The sequence below is a fragment of the Arachis hypogaea genome, unplaced genomic scaffold (genome assembly GCF_003086295.3).
Source record: "Arachis hypogaea cultivar Tifrunner unplaced genomic scaffold, arahy.Tifrunner.gnm2.J5K5 arahy.Tifrunner.gnm2.scaffold_42, whole genome shotgun sequence".
Classification (NCBI taxonomy): Eukaryota; Viridiplantae; Streptophyta; class Magnoliopsida; order Fabales; family Fabaceae; genus Arachis; species Arachis hypogaea.
Window position 1 is genome coordinate 17,788 of NW_027255474.1, and position 17,607 is coordinate 35,394.

The 17,607-nt window shown below is 35.9% G+C and overlaps 1 protein-coding gene and 1 long non-coding RNA gene across 2 annotated transcripts; both read right to left on the reverse strand.

Moving 5' to 3' along the window:
* Nucleotides 1–7,384: 7,384 nt before the first annotated feature.
* On the reverse strand, nucleotides 7,385–9,607 carry LOC140172912 (pentatricopeptide repeat-containing protein At4g16835, mitochondrial-like). The gene has a single exon (XM_072231835.1). The coding sequence runs from the start codon at nucleotides 9,453–9,455 to the stop codon at nucleotides 7,527–7,529; it is 1,929 nt and encodes a 642-aa protein (XP_072087936.1). The 5' UTR covers nucleotides 9,456–9,607; the 3' UTR covers nucleotides 7,385–7,526.
* A 365-nt stretch (nucleotides 9,608–9,972) lies between these two features.
* LOC114927117 (uncharacterized) lies at nucleotides 9,973–12,600 on the reverse strand. Its single transcript, XR_011879408.1, has 2 exons — nucleotides 12,161–12,600; nucleotides 9,973–10,509 (listed from the first exon to the last, which is right to left on the reverse strand). It is a non-coding gene; the product is annotated as an uncharacterized lncRNA (long non-coding RNA).
* Nucleotides 12,601–17,607: the final 5,007 nt, after the last annotated feature.

A 17,607-nucleotide genomic window follows, 5' to 3' on the forward strand; every position in this document is an offset into this window, starting at 1 on the left:
AAAATGGAGAAAAGAAAGGAAAAAGTATTTATAAACACGACAGGGGCATAAGGGTAAACTGACACGATCATTAAAGAAACGTGCCGTTACCAATGTAACTGCTCCCACGTGCAAATACGAAAACCCCAACGGACGCGACGTTTGATTAGACACGACGGTTGATAAATTCAAAATCATGTCGGTTTTGAAATCACGTCGGCTACAAGCCCGAGTTCAAATACTCGAATCCAACCCATAAAGGAGATCAGACTCGAGTAGGGGCACTGTTCATACCCTGGCCCAACACTATGACCCAGGTCCAAAAACACCAAAAAATTCGATCCATAGATTGGCCTTCGCCGCCTACCGACCTCCTCAGAAGAGGTTAGATTTAACACAGACTCCATCCCAAAGAAGTCGGGTTCGAAGGATAGCTGGCAGATAACACTCATTCAAATGAGTAATATCCCCTAAAATCTCTCAACCCACTTCTAGGAGGCATATCTCAACTATCCTAAGATAAAGGGACGATTATCCACCTTAAAAGGTGAAACTACTCCAACGGTGGTTATTGGATCACCAATATAAATACATTAACACCCTCAGGTATCTCTAAGTTCCAATATTCTCTAAACCTGCTAAACCCTTTGCTGACTTAAGCATCAGAGTGTCTTTGCAGGTACCACCCCCATTCCTTCATACACACAAGTCGGACAGCGGCTCCCAGACGTGAACCAAGTCGGAGACCACCTCATCTTAACGTTTGGGCCAGCCTTAAAAGCCTAACCCATTAAGTTCAGGTTACCCTCGTAACAACCGGTTTAAAAAATCATAACTACATTTTGGTTAACTAATTTAATAAAATAATTTTAAAAATTATATCCATATTATTAAAAAGTGGTTAACCAAAACCAAATTTTAAAAATTGATTTTTAATCGGTTAACTAAAGCTAAAACCAAATTTTATGCAACTCTTGTGTTCAAATTGGTTAACTGATTTTTTTTGTAAAAATCAATTTTTAATCGGTTAAAATTAATTTTTAATTGATTAAAATTTGATTTTTATTTTTTTTAAAAGATCCCATTTTTTTTATGTAAAAAACCAGTTTTTTTATAAAATCAATTATTTTTTAAAACTAATTTTTATTTTTATGACCGGTTAAAAATCAATTTTTGAATTTTTTTAACTGATTAATAACCAGTTTTATCACATAAAATCAATTTGATTAATTAATCAAATTATATTTTTGACTAACCCAAAAATAAATTTAGTTTTTGGATTAATCAAACCATGAACAGTCCTAAGGCCAATTGTCCTAACAGAGCCGAAAAAAAAAATATTGAAAGGAAAGAGAATAGTAAAGCTCTCTAAGCAAACAATGAAGGTGCAATAGTGGAAGGTCAGGATAGAAGAGAAGTTTCGAAGGACAAACATAAAATTTCTACAACAAACAAAGGAAAATGCGTCATTAAGGAAGAAGGTGGGGCCTATGGGCCATGGATGGTAGTACAAAAAAATATGCGTGACAAGAATTGTTGTGCAATAGAGTTGGTATGAGCGATGAAAGAAGGATCGTGGGTGAAAGGAAGGACATTCAGAATGTGGAAGGCATGAGATTTGCTATTTTGCAAAGATTGAAAGATTTGAATTAGAGAAAAGAAAGCAATGATAATCCCGATCATGGCGGCACAAATTCTATGGCAATAGCCCCACAAAAGGAAAAAGCAATAACACAAATAAGCCCAATACCCTTTATAGCCCAAGAAACCCTTCAATTAGGGATGACTCTATTCCTATTGATGTGGGGGCAAGTATTCCCACTACAATTTGGAATTTTATTTAGTATATAATAATAATACTTTTAGGCAAATTATCACGATAAATTTTAGAAGGTTAGATTTAACAGTGTTTGTATAATTTTTTGAATTGTTTGAGAATGCTCTAGATAGTTCCGGAACGTTTTAGAATGTCTTAGAAGGTTCTAGAAGACTCCGGAAGGTCATAGAATAATCTAGAAGAGTTTGGATGTATATAGAAGTATGAAGAATAGTATGGAATAATCTAGAAGTATTTAAAAAGTTGTGGTAGGATCAATGTTTTGAAAAATCGGTTTGAACTGGCCGGTCGAACCGCGAACCGATGAAAATTACGATTTGGTTATATGCTAAAACCGGGAAAAATAAAAATCGTTGTTGAACCGCTAAATCGGCCGGTAATCGGTCATTCGAACCGAACCGGGACCCGACCAGTATTTTCACTTTGCCCAAAAAATGCTAAAAACGCGCTGTTTAGCATTTAGTAACCCCGCAACCCTTACCAGTTACCAATCCTAACTTAATCCAACTCTCCAACGGCGCAGCAGAACACCCTCCCTCGTCCCTCCCATCACCCTCGAGCTAGCCGTTACTCTCAACGCCAGCGAGCTCAGTCCCTCCCTTTCTTTTAGCCGTCGGACCGTCATGAAGCTCTGTTCCACTGTCGCCGGTGCCATCTCTGTTCCTGCCTCCGTCGCTAGCTCTTCTTTTCCAGCGCCGTCATCCTTCCTTGCATTTGAATATGTAATGGAGCCTCTGTTTAATTTTGATTCTAATTTGTTTTTATTCTGAACTTTTTTATTCTGATTGTTGGTTTGATTCTGATTTTTTTTTATTCTTCCGTCGTCCTCCCTATTGTTGATTCTGATTTGTTCTTTGGTTGGGTTGTTAATTCTATTTTTTTTACTTTAAATTTTTGTTCTATTTTTTTTATTAGTTGCCAAATCAGAAGGTACAATTTAGTATTATCACAATTTCTGAGCGTACTTGATTTATAATTCTACTTTCTATGCAATTGTCTCTAAGCATACTTGATTTTATGGATTTAGAGTTATTTTTTATTGAATTTCTGGATTTGAATTTTGAATTCGTGCTTGATCTGCAATTTTTGTTTGATTCTTCTTATTGTTGTTGTGGTTGAAATTCAAAATTAAAATCTGATTCCTCTTCTTCGTCAATTTCATATTCTGGACTTGTTGATTTGTGAACTGATCTTGTGAAATTGAATTTGTGATCTATTGTTGGATTTGTTGCTAAATTTCTTGTTGAATATGAATTTGCATCGATTTCGGCCTCTCTTTTTTCTTGAATTTATGTTTATATTGCTGTGAGTCTTGTTCTATTGATGCTGCTGCGAGTCTTGTTCACCAAGCAACCAGTCATTCGACTAACAGTTGTGTTTGTTTTAGGGACTTAATTCAGAAAGCTATAATGGAGGGACGGTTGAAGTTTGATGATGGCATGAAGGAAATGAAGGTTGATGTTGATCCCTTTGATGCTGATGCTAGCTTTGTCGAACCATGTTTCAGAGTGAATATGGTCGGTATATCTTACGACTTCGACGTGGCTCTTGATGATTGAGTCACAAGTTCGATCTGTGTACCCTCGAGCAGGAGATGGCTTGCTCGATTTCTTGGTACAGTAGAAGATTAAAGATCGTGATGTGTCTTTATGCCCACGATATAACGCTGTGTTTGATGCTGAAGCAGCGTCAATTTTCTAGAAAGAAAGAATGAATAAAGAATTGGCTCACAGAGAAGAGCAGGTGCGCCAAAGGTAGCCGATTCGGCGTGTTTAGGGTCAAAGCTCTAAAACCCCTCAGCAAAATATGGTTGCACCATTAAGCCGGTCACAAGCTATAGGTGTGTAATGGATTCGAAACTGTCAGGAGTTCCAGAATCGAGATGCCCTCTATCGAAGGAACCCATAGTGGGGACATTGAGGACCTCCTCAAAATTAAATCCTTATTATCGTGGTCGAGCCAGAGGATACCCCAAGGGTAGGGGGAGAAGAAATGTTAATCAAAATATGAAGCTTTAAGAGTAAGGGGGCAACGCATTCTGTTCATTCCCGGATTGTCTTTCCTTCTGATGGAGAGACGTGCCCAAAGGGAATTTCATCTCCTGCAAATATGGAGAAAGGCAAAGCAATAGCTCATTCTTCTGGAGGCGACAAGGACAAGGAAGTTAATGTCGATGAGGAGTACTTCGAAGAAGGGGATGAGGATATGGTTGGAACGATCTCGATTATTCCAACTGAGTATCTGGGGGAATATGAAGGTGATCTAGAGGAAGATTATGATATGGAGGATGAGGAAGCATTTTCCTTCATCTAGATTAAGGATGAGCCGTGGTATTTTCTTCGGCCTGCTGAAAAACAAATGTCTCATCTCCGCCCGCTCCATATAACCACCACTTTAAGTGGGATCAAAGTAAATAAAGGCTTGATTGATGGTGGAGTGGCAATTAGTCTCTTTCCAAAGAGGATGTTAATGAAGGTGGGAAAGCATCTTGATGATTTGGTCTCCACAAACATTGCTGTAACAGACTTTAGTGAGGCTTCGACTCCAGCAAAAGGGCTAGTCACTTTGACTGTAAAGGTTGGATCATCCGAACGAAACACTGTGTTCGTGGTGTTCCATCAAAAGCAAGTTATAATGCTTTGTTGGGACGGGATTGGATCCATGGTGTAGGGGTTGTACCTTCTACTGTGCATCAAAGTGTTCTTCTTTGGACGAAGGATGGCAAGCCTGAAATCATTAAGGCATATTCGAACCTTTATGTCGAACAACTGCATATTGATTTCAGGATATATAATCCTAAGTTAAAGCCTTTGAATGTTGACAGGACACTGAACTCTTATAATTGTGAAGGTTGTTACTTGTCCTCAGAAGGTTTGATAGTGAAGTTGCGCTACCCAGAGTTGAATTTCACTCCAACTGGCTGGGACTGTCTATCTTGAAGATCTCCTAAAATATTGCCCTATGGACTAGGTTGAGGAAGTTTTCGATTACCTGGTAATTTTAAATAATTATTTAAGTAATTATCTTGTTAAAAGAAATAAAAGTGGTTCCTCTAATGAAGTGGGATCATGTAGGAATATAAGTTCTTCTAGTAGTTGTAATGGCTCGATTTGTTCAATCGAGTTTAGTCATGGTATAAATATTTCTTCTTTATGTAATCCAAGTGATGTTTCAAACCGAACTGCTGACATAGTAGCAGAGATACACGGTGTTGAAAATCATATTGTTGTTAATTTAGTAAATGATCAAGTACATTCAATTCCTTATGAATCTGTTGATTTTTCTTTTGATTGCATTTATGATTTAGAACCTTTGGGCTTCGAAAAATATTTAGTAAAAGATGATGACCATTTCAAAGGGTTTGAATCTCAAGGTCCCTTGGAAGAAATTAATCTAGGAAGTCTTGATGATGTTCGAATTACATATATTTGTAAAGATCTTGTTGATCCTTTTCGAACTGAACTTTTCCATCTTTTATATGAATTTAAAGATTGTTTTGCTTGGGATTATCATGAGATGCTTGGTCTCAATCGTTCTCTTGTAGAGCATCGATTAGCATTGAAACCAAATGCTCTCGTCCTGTAAAGCAAACCCCTCGTCGTTTTGCTCCAGAAATCAATCAAAAGATTAAGGAAGAAATAGAATGATTGATTAAAGCAAAATTTATTTGAACTGCACAATATGTGAAATGTGTTTCGAATATTGTACCTGTGATGGAGAAAAATGGGAAGTTGAGAGTATGCATTAATTTTCGAGATTTCAATAATGCTACTCCAAAAGATGAATACTTTATACCGATTGCAGATATGTTGATCGATTCTGCAGCAGAGAATGAAATTTTAAGTTTTATGGACGGTTATTCAAGATATAACCAAATTTTTATTAAGGATGATGATGTGTCCAAAACTACCTTTCGTTGTCCTAGGGCATTGGACACTTATGAATGGGTAGTTATGCCTTTTGGTTTGAAAAATGCTAGTACAACTTATCAACGAGCAATGAATGCTATATTCTATGAGTCTTCAGCATGCTTGAACTTGTCGAATTGGACTTTCTCAAGTTGTTTCTCATATTCTTCTTGCTTGGTCTCAATCGAAACAATTTCTTGGATGAGATGTTGTTTTTGCTGGGCAGTAGTCAGAGGTATGGCTATATCAGCTCGTCTCTTGCGTATTTTAGTAAGCTTTTCATTGATCTGGGCTAATTCTGTTTCAAGTTTTATCTCTTCCTTGTCATAAAAAGCTTGAATAGAAATAACATGAGGGATTCTCAGATCGAATTCTTCATGGGAAGCTTTGATTGGTTGAAGGGCTGCGACACAACCCTCTACTTCAGTTTTGATCTTAGCTTCCTCATTTTCGATCTCTTGGAGTTTGTTTTGGAAAGCTACGCTGTTGTTGGCAAGCTGTTTGAATTGTTGGACTATGGCAGAATGTGGAGTAGAAGCCGGGAGTTCAAAGGAAGAATTTGAAAGATCAAATAAAAGTTGGTTGAGAATTGTATCATTGATCCATGCAGCAGGTGGATGGTCCAAGAGTTTAAGAAGTGACCGAAGTTATTCTCGAGTATTAACATTCAACTCGAATGAAGGACTAGATGTAGAAGGTCTTGGAAGTATTGGGACTGGTATAGGCACTTCATCCTCTTAGACGACTTGATTTAAGACAGAGATTAGGCTGGCCAATGTAGCACTTGTAGGTGTAGTAGAAGCACCCAAGTTTCCATATCCTTGTCGAGGGAGAGTTTGAAATTCAGTCTGTTGAGGGGGACTTGAGAGTCCTTGGGGAGTTTCTAAGACCCTGGATCGAGAAGAACCTGAATTGGTAGTTTCAGCAACTCTAGAGACATAGTCGGAGCCTGGAGCCACTTGGTTTTCAGCAGAAAGTGCAGCCTGGTTGTTCCGTGAGGTTGGCCCAAAGATTCGAGTCTGTGTTGGAGAATGTTGTGAATGATCTTTTGTCAAATCAACCACCTGTGTTCCAAAGGGAGGTGAAAAGGCAGTTAGTAGTGGCTGAACGGACCTGTAACTTGGATTGGATCATGGGATGTGGAGTGTCCCTGATCATGATGTTGTTGTAGAAGTGGTTGATTAGACACCAGAGGAGATGTGATTTAGTGAGCAACAGTGGTGGGCTGATATAAAGGTACACAATTATAAGTTAAGATTTATTCTAACTCAAATGAAATATATGTAAAAATGATAGTGTTACCAGAGTGAGTCTTGGCTTTCGAATTATCGAGGACCAGGATCTGAATCAGTTGTATCATCTGATTGAGAGAAAGCAGCAAGGATGTTTCGGATGGTTTGTTCACTTTCGTCAGAGCTTTCACTTGACGGTTGCAACTGTACCTAATAAAAAAAATCAACACTGAAAGGAGAGAGTGAGTGAGAACAAGTGAGAAAGAGAGGATAGAGACTGAGACAAAGAATGATGACCTGGTGAGCGCACGAGACGATGGTGAGTGGCAACGATGAGAGTAGACGAAGGTGAGGAAGAAGATGAAGTGGGGTGAAAACGAAAGAGAACAAGGAAGAAGTGGCGTGAGAATGAAGGAGAACAAAGGCAGTTTGGCGTGAAAACGAAAAATTCATTAAGGTGAAACTTTTTGTTCTTGGCATGTATAATGAAGTTCATTGAACTAATTGGTTTAAATAGACATGTCCTTTGACTGAATTCAATTGCATTGTTTTGGTTGCATAATGGCAAGATTACCAGTAATCACTGCAGGAGCAGGACCCGTCCTTGAAATGATGAAACCTAGTGGTATCCCTAACAATGATTTCTCTTCCTTCTATAGCTAATATGTACTTTATTGCAGTGTGGCAATCTCCACAAACTCTCAAGTTCTTGAATACCCTGATTGGAACACCTAATGGTACCTTTAGAAGTCCAAATGCAATTGCCAATTTCTCACTGTGCCATAGAAGTAGCTGTTCTTTCAGCTCCTCTTCCACATCATGCAATGCAAACTCAAGATCCGGAATATAGCCAGCCATCTTCATTTTCTTCTCCAATTCATTTTGTTTTTTATGTATAGAAACCAATTCTGGGTGCAATCGGTCGCTTGACCGAAACTCATGCACCACACTCTTTATCTCAATCCAACTATATCCAGGTGTCTTCACTACATTATTGTCTTTCATCGATCTCCAAATCCTAGCAACATGCTCCCATCTATTTTGTGCTGCATAAATATTGGCCAATTGAACATATCCAGTTGCACTACTAGGATCAAGCGCAAGTAGATTCTTGGCAACAAACTCAGCCAGATCTAGGTTCTTATGGATCCTACAAGCTCCCAAAAGCGTTCCAAAGATGGCAGGATGTGGCTTAAACGGCATACTTTTTATCAAGTCTTTTGCCTCAGATAACCTTCCACTTCGACCGAGAAGGTCAACCATGCAAGCATAGTGTTCTGGCCTAGCTTCAATTCCATAATCCCTTATCATAGCATCAAAATATTGGACCCCAAGATCTACAAATCCTGCATGGTTACAAGCTAAAAATACTGCTACAAAAGTAATCCAATCTGGCTTCATGCCATCATTTTTCATTGCATCAAATAACTCCAGAGCTTTTTCACTAGCTCCATGTTGTGCATAACCAGAAATCATTGCATTCCATGATACAAGGTCTTTCCGTTGGATCTGCACAAACAATTTCGACGCGTCCTTCAGCTCCCCGCATTTGGAATACATGCTAACCAATGAAGTTCCGGCTGTGGTGTCACTACTCAATGGAGATTTACAAACTAACTGATGAACTTGTCTACCAAGTTGCAATGCTGATAGGTTACTACAACCCAACAACACACTAGTCAAGCTCACAGCATTAGGCTTGGCCCCAGTCTCTAACATTGTCTTCAAAAGCTTCAACCCATCTTCTGCCCTGCTATTATCAACATACCCAGCTATCATAGCATTCCATGTCACCAAAGTCTTCTGAGACATTTCTTGGAACAATTTCTCGGCAGACTCAACTCTGCCAAATTTCATGTACCCAGTGATCATGGCAGTCCAGGTAATCACACTCTTCACAGTTGCAGCATAAAAGCATTCCACTGCAGAATCCAAGTCTCCACAAGCCACATACCCCGACACCATCGCACTCCATGAGACAGTATTTTTCTCTGGCATTGCCAAGAACATCATGCGCGCCTCGCCCATCAATCCAATCTGAGCATAACCTGAGATCATCGTGTTCCAAGACGTCGTATCCTTCACAGGCATTACATCAAAGTAAGCACGGGCTCTGTGGATGCCAAAATTGTTCAAATAACACGCCAGCATGATATTATAAGACACACTATTCGGTTCAGGAATTTTATCAAAAACTTGGCGTACAACTTCAAAATTCCCAAGATTCTTGGCGTAGCCAGCAAGGATAGAGTTCCAAGTAACGGTGCTCTTCACTGTCATTTTATCAAACACTTGGAGAGCAGAATCCATGTCACCCAATCGAAGGTAATTGGCGATGAGCTTGTTGGAGGCAACGACATTGTTGAACATGCTCTGGTTGAACTGTGATGGGAGTGGGGTTACTAACATGGTGGAGCCACAACCGAGGCCGGAGGAGGAGGACACGTGGCGTTTACTCAGCGTTAAAACAAAGTTCCTAACAAGCCCTGAATAATACATGAATCGATGGCTTTGTCCTTAGGGGGCCTTGATTCTTAGTTGTTTCTTTGTGTTCAAGAGCTTATGCAGCTGTAGTGGCGGGAAGATAAACTGGTGTGAGTGCTTAGTTATTTGTTTGGTTATTTTAAAAGACTTCAACTAGGAGCTAATTTTCTTTTAGCCAATAGTTATTTTTTTTTTAATTTTAAAGAGAAAATATAAGAAGCCAACTTTTAGCCAACATTAGTGGGCTTTTTCTTTAGTTCTAAAATTTCTCATTCTTTTTGGAGGATTTATAATTTAGAATTTAGAGTTAAAGTTTTATGATTCAGGATCTAAAGTTTGAGTTAAAAAAAATAATTTTCAAAAAAGTTGATGTTAGTTAAAAAAAATTGTTTCCCTAACATTTATCAATTTAAATTCTAAATTTTAAACCTTAAATCCAAAATCTTAAACTCTATATCCCAAATTCTAATGTTAGTTATTTTCATTCTCTATATTTTCATTCGAACCAATATTCACACCACAAAAACAACCATTCAGTCCTAAAAGTTCATTTAATCCCTTTTCATCTTGCATCCAATTCACAAAACACATACACGGAACAATACCATCAAACATTCCGCCATAAGTCAAACCACATACTAAACTAATCAAAGTATCAAACACCCAAACCATAAACATTTTCAAACTCATTCACTCACTCTAAAATCTACCACATAAATAGTATTGTAATTTTCTTTTTCTGAAAGAGAACTAAAAAGAAATACCACTGCTACACCGCCGGTCCTCTCTTCCATCTCTGAGGATGAATCCTACCGGTGATCTTTCCGGCGTCACCATCTTGTTGCCGAGCTGCTACGTCTTCACTGACAGCAGCAACACTATCACCGCCGAGCCTTTCTTTTCCTCTCTGTTCTCTAGACCGGCGTGGCCTCTTCTTCGTCTTTTCTCTCTTCGCGATCTCTCTCCTTCGCCGGTGGGGGCTCACTTCTTCACCTGTAGCTTTTCTTCTTTCTTCCCTCTGTTTTCAAAGCCACTCCCCCTCCGTTCTGAGTTCTGACTCCCACGCCCCCTGTTATTGTGTATTACACTATTATGTTGTAAAATAGATAAGAAAGAGGTAATAAAATAAAGTATAAATAAAAGACACTATTATTAGTATTTATCAATATTATTATACTATTATAATATATTAATATTATATTAGTAGTATGTGAAGAGAAAAAAATAAAAGTGTTTTATTGTAGTGAAAAAGAGAGAGGGAAAGTATTTTCTTTTGTTATTGCCAAGGTTCAGAGAACCGGACCGGTCATCAAACCGCTCTAGTCACTGGTTTACTGGTTTATTGGTCTAACCGATCCAACCGGTGATTCAACCGGATAAATCGTTTTAAAATAGAATAATAAATAAATTATAAGGTGCTTTATACAGGTAAGCTTATTAGAAATATGCAAAACTCTAAAAACATGAGAAAGTACCAGTTGAAAGCTTCTAATTACAATTGTTACCAAATATATGTCCTTTATGTAAGGTTAAATTTGAATGGAAAAGCATCTTATGTGCAATACATCATAGAGGTCACATTCAATAATTTTATTGACTTGAAGCTCATTAAAAAAACAAATAAAAATTAAAACTCCTTGATTTTTTGGCAACCAAATGATTGAAAAGATAAGTGAACATAGACCAAATGTGCAGGGGTTGAGCACTAACATTTCAGAAATTAGCAATACTCAACATCTAAAACAGAGAGAACAATTGTACAAAAATAGATATTAACAGTTTATAATTTGTGGGAATTAACTTAATATTCTATAGTTTCTTTCTTCTCCTTTTAGTTTCTTTTTTTCAATGGAAAGTGGAAACAAGATTTAACAATAAAAATTCAATAATAAAAATTCCATCATTCATTTTAATCAGTTCAAAACAAGATACAATTTAGCTAAATTTAACTAAAAAATTTAATAAATAAATTCAGTTCAATACAACAGAGAAGACTTAATCATTCAGACAAAAGCTCATGCTTTAGTATCGTTTTAACATAAATTAACAAAGAATTATCAAAGTTTAAGCATAATTTTTTTTCAATACAGCATAAAAAAACAATCAAATAGAGTACAGCCAACAGTAGCAGTAGAGTTAATCATTCAACAATAGCATTAACCATGTTCTTAACCTAACACAATGAAAATTATAAGCATGTTCTTAACCACAACACAAGACCATATCTGCCTACAGCATTCATCCATTCAACACAACACAATTTTACCTGGTGCCTACAACATTCAGCCATTCAACACAACACAATTCTGCCTACAATCAGATAACCCCAATCATAAACATCATTACCAAATTAAATAAAAAATCAACCAAAAATCACCTTGCAAATCAAAAACTCAATCTCTTGAACTCAATAATTACATCAGTTATCCAACTAAATAATTGCATCACAGTTATCATAAACTGATTTCAAAGCCTAGAAGCAGTAAGCAAAACCAATCAACAAAGCACTGACTGAGTATTCTGTTCTGATTCTGTGACTGGGAAGCAACAAATTCAAGTTACAGCAACAAATTCAACAAATCCAAGTAAAGTCCCGATTTACAGCAACATTTAGATTAGCAACAAGGCAAATTTGATTAGCAATTCAGCAACATGCAAAATTACAGGGAGAAGGGAAATCTGAAAAGAGAGAACAGGGAAGCGATGGTGCAGGGACTCACGAACGATCGACGGCGAGTCGGCGACCACCCCACGAGTTGCTTCTGCCGCCGGCAACGAGACAGACGAACCACGAGATGCCAGTGACTGAGACGAGACTCGAGTGAGGCTGGGAGGCAGAATCGAGCAGAGACAACCACGGACGACGAGCAGCAACCAACACGCACAGCTCGAGCACTCACTGGCGGAGGGAGGCGCAAGCAGCCGAGCACAGAGGAGAACGGCGAGATGCGAGCACCCGACGTGGAGGATCCGGCGAGAGGCCCGAGAGCACGAAGACGGAAGTTCTTGAGTGCGATGAACGGCGGCAGCAGTCTCTCACTCCGACAGACGGCGACAACTATTGGTGGAGGCTAGGGTTTGCTTTCTTTGGTGGAGGCTAGGGTTTGATGAAGGAAGGAGTTGGAGAAGGGGGAATGGGGATAACACGCAACTTTTTCCCTTTCAAGGAAGGAAACGAGGTTGTTTTCTGTGAACCGGCCGGGTTTCGGTCCGGTCCGACCTGCCGATAACCAGCCGGTTCAGCAGTTCTTGAGCGGTTTTTAATTTTGCGATTTTACATGCTGGACCGGACTGTTTTTTTTGTCGGTTTTTGGTTGAATCGGTTCGACCGGTCGGTTCGGTCCGATTTTCAGAACATTGGTTATTGCTGTTGTACTCTCTTTTGTATCAGGTCATGCCTATTTATAGGGGTACAAATGCATTGCTATTAATTTCATTTTGTTTTGGAAAACAATTTCTTCAATATAGGAAAGGTTAGCCGCCCAAACTCATAAATGGGCATTTAATTTGTTTTTATCATAACACTTCCCCTTGGATGCCCATTTAGGATAATACCTCATTAAAACCTTACTAAAGAAAAATTCAGGGGAAAAAAAACCTTAGTGAAGAAAAAAGAGTATAATATAATATTCTGAAAACCAGACCGAACCGAACCGGTCGGTTCAATCCGGTTAACCGGAAACTAGTCACCTAGTCGGTCCGGTCCACCTGCAAAACTGCGCTGCAAAAAACCGGCAAAAAAACCGATTGAACCGGTGGTTAACCGGTGAACCAGGCAAACCGGCCCGGTTTTTATAGGTGCCGGTTTTTTCCCTGCTAGAAAAACGGCGTCGTTTGTTTAAAAAAAAAAAGGGGGATGAAGAACGCGTGACTTGCAGGCTGCCACTCCCAAAATTGAAAATCCAAAATCCATAATCTCTATTCTCCAAAATCTTCGAAGAAGTGAAGACTGAAGAGTGAAGAACCCTCCACTGCCACTCCCAACCATCAGCTCCACTCCCAATCTATTCTCCACTCTCCAAAATTGAAGCAGCTTGTGCATACAACGGATCAGAGGACGCCGTGAAGAACACCCGACGTTCGGCCACCTTCGCGCACCGTCGCCGACGTTCGCGCACCGTCGCCGACGTTCGCGCACCGTCGCCCACGCTCGCGCACCGTCGCGCACCTGGGTTTTTGGGTTTCTCCATTTCTGGCTTCTGGGTTTCTCCGTTTCTGCCTTCTGGGTTTCTGGGTTTCTGGGTTTATGGCTTCTGGGTTTGTGGCTTCTGTTCATGCTGTGTTGTTTTCTGGCTTTTCTTCGTTCTTCTCTTGAGGTAAGATCTGGGCTTCTGGCGTCTGTTCAGTGTATAGTGTATACTGTTTCAATTTTTTTTTCTAGCTTCTGTTCTTCTATTTTTTTTATATGATTAATCAAATGTGGAATGAATTTGTTGTATACTTGTATGTTGGATTTGAGAATAAAATTGATGCATGTTGAAATTGAAAATTATGTTCTGCTCTGTTCTTCAATTTTTATTTTTTTAATCTTTTCAAGTCTGCTCTGTTTAGTTTTTTTATCCTGTCAATTCTGCTCTATTGAATGCATATAAAATTATAAATTGTATGAACTATGAACTATGAATTGATATATTGAAGTATTGTTTGTTGAATATTGTTTCTTTTGGTCGCAAAATATTGTGTTTGTCATTTATGTGCGTTTTAATTTCTTTAGTTACAAACTTTGATATTTGAAGTTGTTTATGACCTTTTAATGATAAATTATGTATTGTTTATTTTGTGAAATTGTTAAATTTTGAATTTTATTAGTTTAGAAATTATTGCATTTAACTTTTTAAAATTATGTATTAAATTTTTTATAATTTTACTCTATATTTAATTAAACCGGTTCAACCACGGTTTAATCTCGGTTGAAGTATTAAATCATTAAACCAGTTACTTGACTGATTCAATGACCGGTCCGGTTCTCACAACCTTGGTGGTGATTCTTGGTGGTGACATAATCAGCTCCTCGGAAATAAATGTTTTTAAGACTTTAAGTGGACCTTGTAAATTTACAAGACTTGGCTTTGTCGTTTAAGCTGTTTTCATAAAATAACATTTCCCTAAACTTGTTTTGCAAATTCATTGAACTTAAGATGTTAATTTTTTGTAATAACATTCTTGATGTTCAACTTTGAAAAAGTATTTTCCAAATTTTTTATGCTAAAGTTTGGAAAAGTATTTACTAAATATTTAAATCTATCAATAGTTCATTAGGCTCTATTATTAGACACTCAACTAATTGAATTTAACGACCTAAAAGCTTTAAAAGAACGCATTAAGTTTCTCAATGAGAATTCGTTCTATTTCTAAAATCAACCATGCATGATATATTTGGTTAAAAGACTAAAGTACTTCACACACTATAAACCAGTTTTACATCAATTTAAAAAAAAAACTACATACTAGTTTGAATTATGGGATCAATAAATCTGAAAAATAAAAAAAGCTAGAATAAATTTCCAAAATAAATAAATATCTTTATTGAAGCACAACCTTGATAAACTCTAGTCTTTTGTTTTCCCGTACTTTCTGCTTCATTCAATTTGAACGTTTGAGCTTTCACTATATTAGGGTAAAGGATTATTTTAATTGTTAATCGTTTAATTAAATTTTAATTTTGTCTATAATATTTAAAATATTCTATTTTTATTCTATTTAAAATTAAAATATTTTATTTAAAAAAAATTATTTTATCCCTATTATTATCGTTTTAATTTTCTTATTCTTTTATCACTTTCCTTCACAAATCACTAAAATTAAACCACTTCTATAATCACTACAATTATGATTTTTGTTGCACGTTAGAAGAAAATTATAATAAAAAATATATATTTAAAAAAAATATTTTGACTAAAAAAATAAAATAAGAAGATAGAGTTTATTAGTAGTTTATTAGTATACTAATATAGAAGATAGTGTTATTGTAGAAAATATGAACGCACTTCAAAGAAAGAAGGAAAAAAAACACTTGGGGAATAGTCAAGTGGGTGGTGGTTGGGTAACCACCTCGTACCTGAGAGGAAGAGAGCTTCTGCCTTCTAGTTTTCGCAGGTAGACCCCAGAAATAAATTAAAATGAATATTATTTTGGAAGAATGTTAGGGTCAGTAATTTTAGTGTTTTGTAATAATTAATTGGCTATCAATAATATTTTTAATGGTGTGAGATTACATCTAATAGTGAGAGATTACTCACTTTTATTTTAATGGTTAAGTGCTGGCAAAAAAATACAAAAATTGCTGGCCCTAGACTTTTCCATTATTTTGTAATTGTTTACTTAGCTTCCTCTTTCCGACTCATTCCTAAATAAATTAGTTTCTTATTTTTCGTTAATCAAACAAATTTTAATTTTTGTTTATTATATTTTATATTAATAATTTAAATTTAGAGTTTAAGATTTAGAGATTAGAATTTAATTTAAAATTTAAAACATAATTAAAGTTTAAAATTAATCATTTATACTTTAAAATTTAAATTTTAGAATTCAAGAAACATTATACTTCTTACTTTTTCGAGAGCATATTATTAGTATTCACCACTTTTGCAATTAGTTTTGTAGCGTTGCCATTTTGGTTTTTGAGATGACATAACTACCTTTTTGATATTAGCTAGACTATATTATATAAAAATAAATGGAAAATCACAAAATAAAAATAAAATATTAACCGTTAGTATTTTTCTAGAACAAATATGAAATAATTAGTGTGAATTCAAATATAAGAAAAAAAAACGTTAATTATCTAATATATATTATTATTATTATTATTATTTTCTTACGGTATCTCGCAACTCAAGTTGGTTTAATATTTTTTATTTTTAATAAATCGTTGGATGAAAAAACAGTTTTAATTTTTATCTCAACAACTTATTAAAAATTAATGATGGACAATTTGGATTTTCATTAAAAAGTGGACTAGAGGTTTAATTTGAATCTCTAAACATTTAATTACTTAAGGGTATAATAATTACTCCTCTGATGAGTCTCAAATATTATTGTAGATGGTCCATGATTGCGTCTCACTTACATGGAAGATCAGACAACGAGATAAAGAATCGGTGGCACTCCCAACTTAAGAAGCGATTCCAACACACTTCAGCCTCCAATTCAAATAATCATAATGCCTTAATTCAATCAAGAGATAGTGAATAATAATCATAATAATAATGCCACTACAAATGAATACCCTTCTAATAATCTTCACAACACTTCTCCAGCTTCTTCTCAAAGCGATACATATGACGATTTTTCTCCATTGAGTGACTTTTTCTACACACCTGCGGTGGATCTTGCTGCACCATTTGGTAATAACTCGGTTTTGGCTATTGATAATGATGATCACTATGCTAATTTCCTGGATAATATGGTACATAGTAACATAGTGCCAATTGGTGCAGATTGTGTTTGGACTCAACAGGATTATTCAAGTCCAATCTATGAGGTACAACTTTGGGGTCTATAGGAATAATTTGTAAGGGAGGAAAATGGCATTGCTTTAACGAATATATTTGGGAATTGATGAAGTGAACGCAGACTTTTCCGTAATAATTATAGAAGGCGTGTAAAATCTTATCAGAAGTAATCAAAGTTGTCAAATGATGCTTATATTTGATAGGGTAATGCTAATATAAGAATTAGGGAATATATAGTATAAAATATATATTAAAAATAAATTAAATAATATATATATATATATATATATTTATATATAAATATATAATAATTAATTTTGATGTACATATATTATTTTTTATATAATAACGTGATTTTCTTGGTAAGATGTTAATGTGATTTGTTGATTTAATCGGCTTTTAAAGTTTTTTTAATGGTAATATAAAAAGGCCTATTTAAAAATAAAAAATAAGGTCTATTCATTCTGATTTTATAATTACTTAATTAAGATACCATTTATATAAAGATAGTAAATTTTTAAAAAGTTGTTTATTTAGTCACATTTAAAAAATGTAGATTAATAATAAAAATATAAATTATGAATAAAATTAAAGATCTAAAAAAAGAAATAATTATATTTGATTCTAATTAATATTAATTCAAACGATACTAAACTTTTAAATTAATATCAAATAATTTTTTTAAATTTCAATTTCATAATAAATTTTATTCA

Coding starts and splice junctions, on each gene's coding strand:
- LOC140172912 (XM_072231835.1), bottom strand. CDS start 9,455: ATGTATTATTCAGGGCTTGTTAGGAACTTTGTTTTAACGCTGAGTAAA.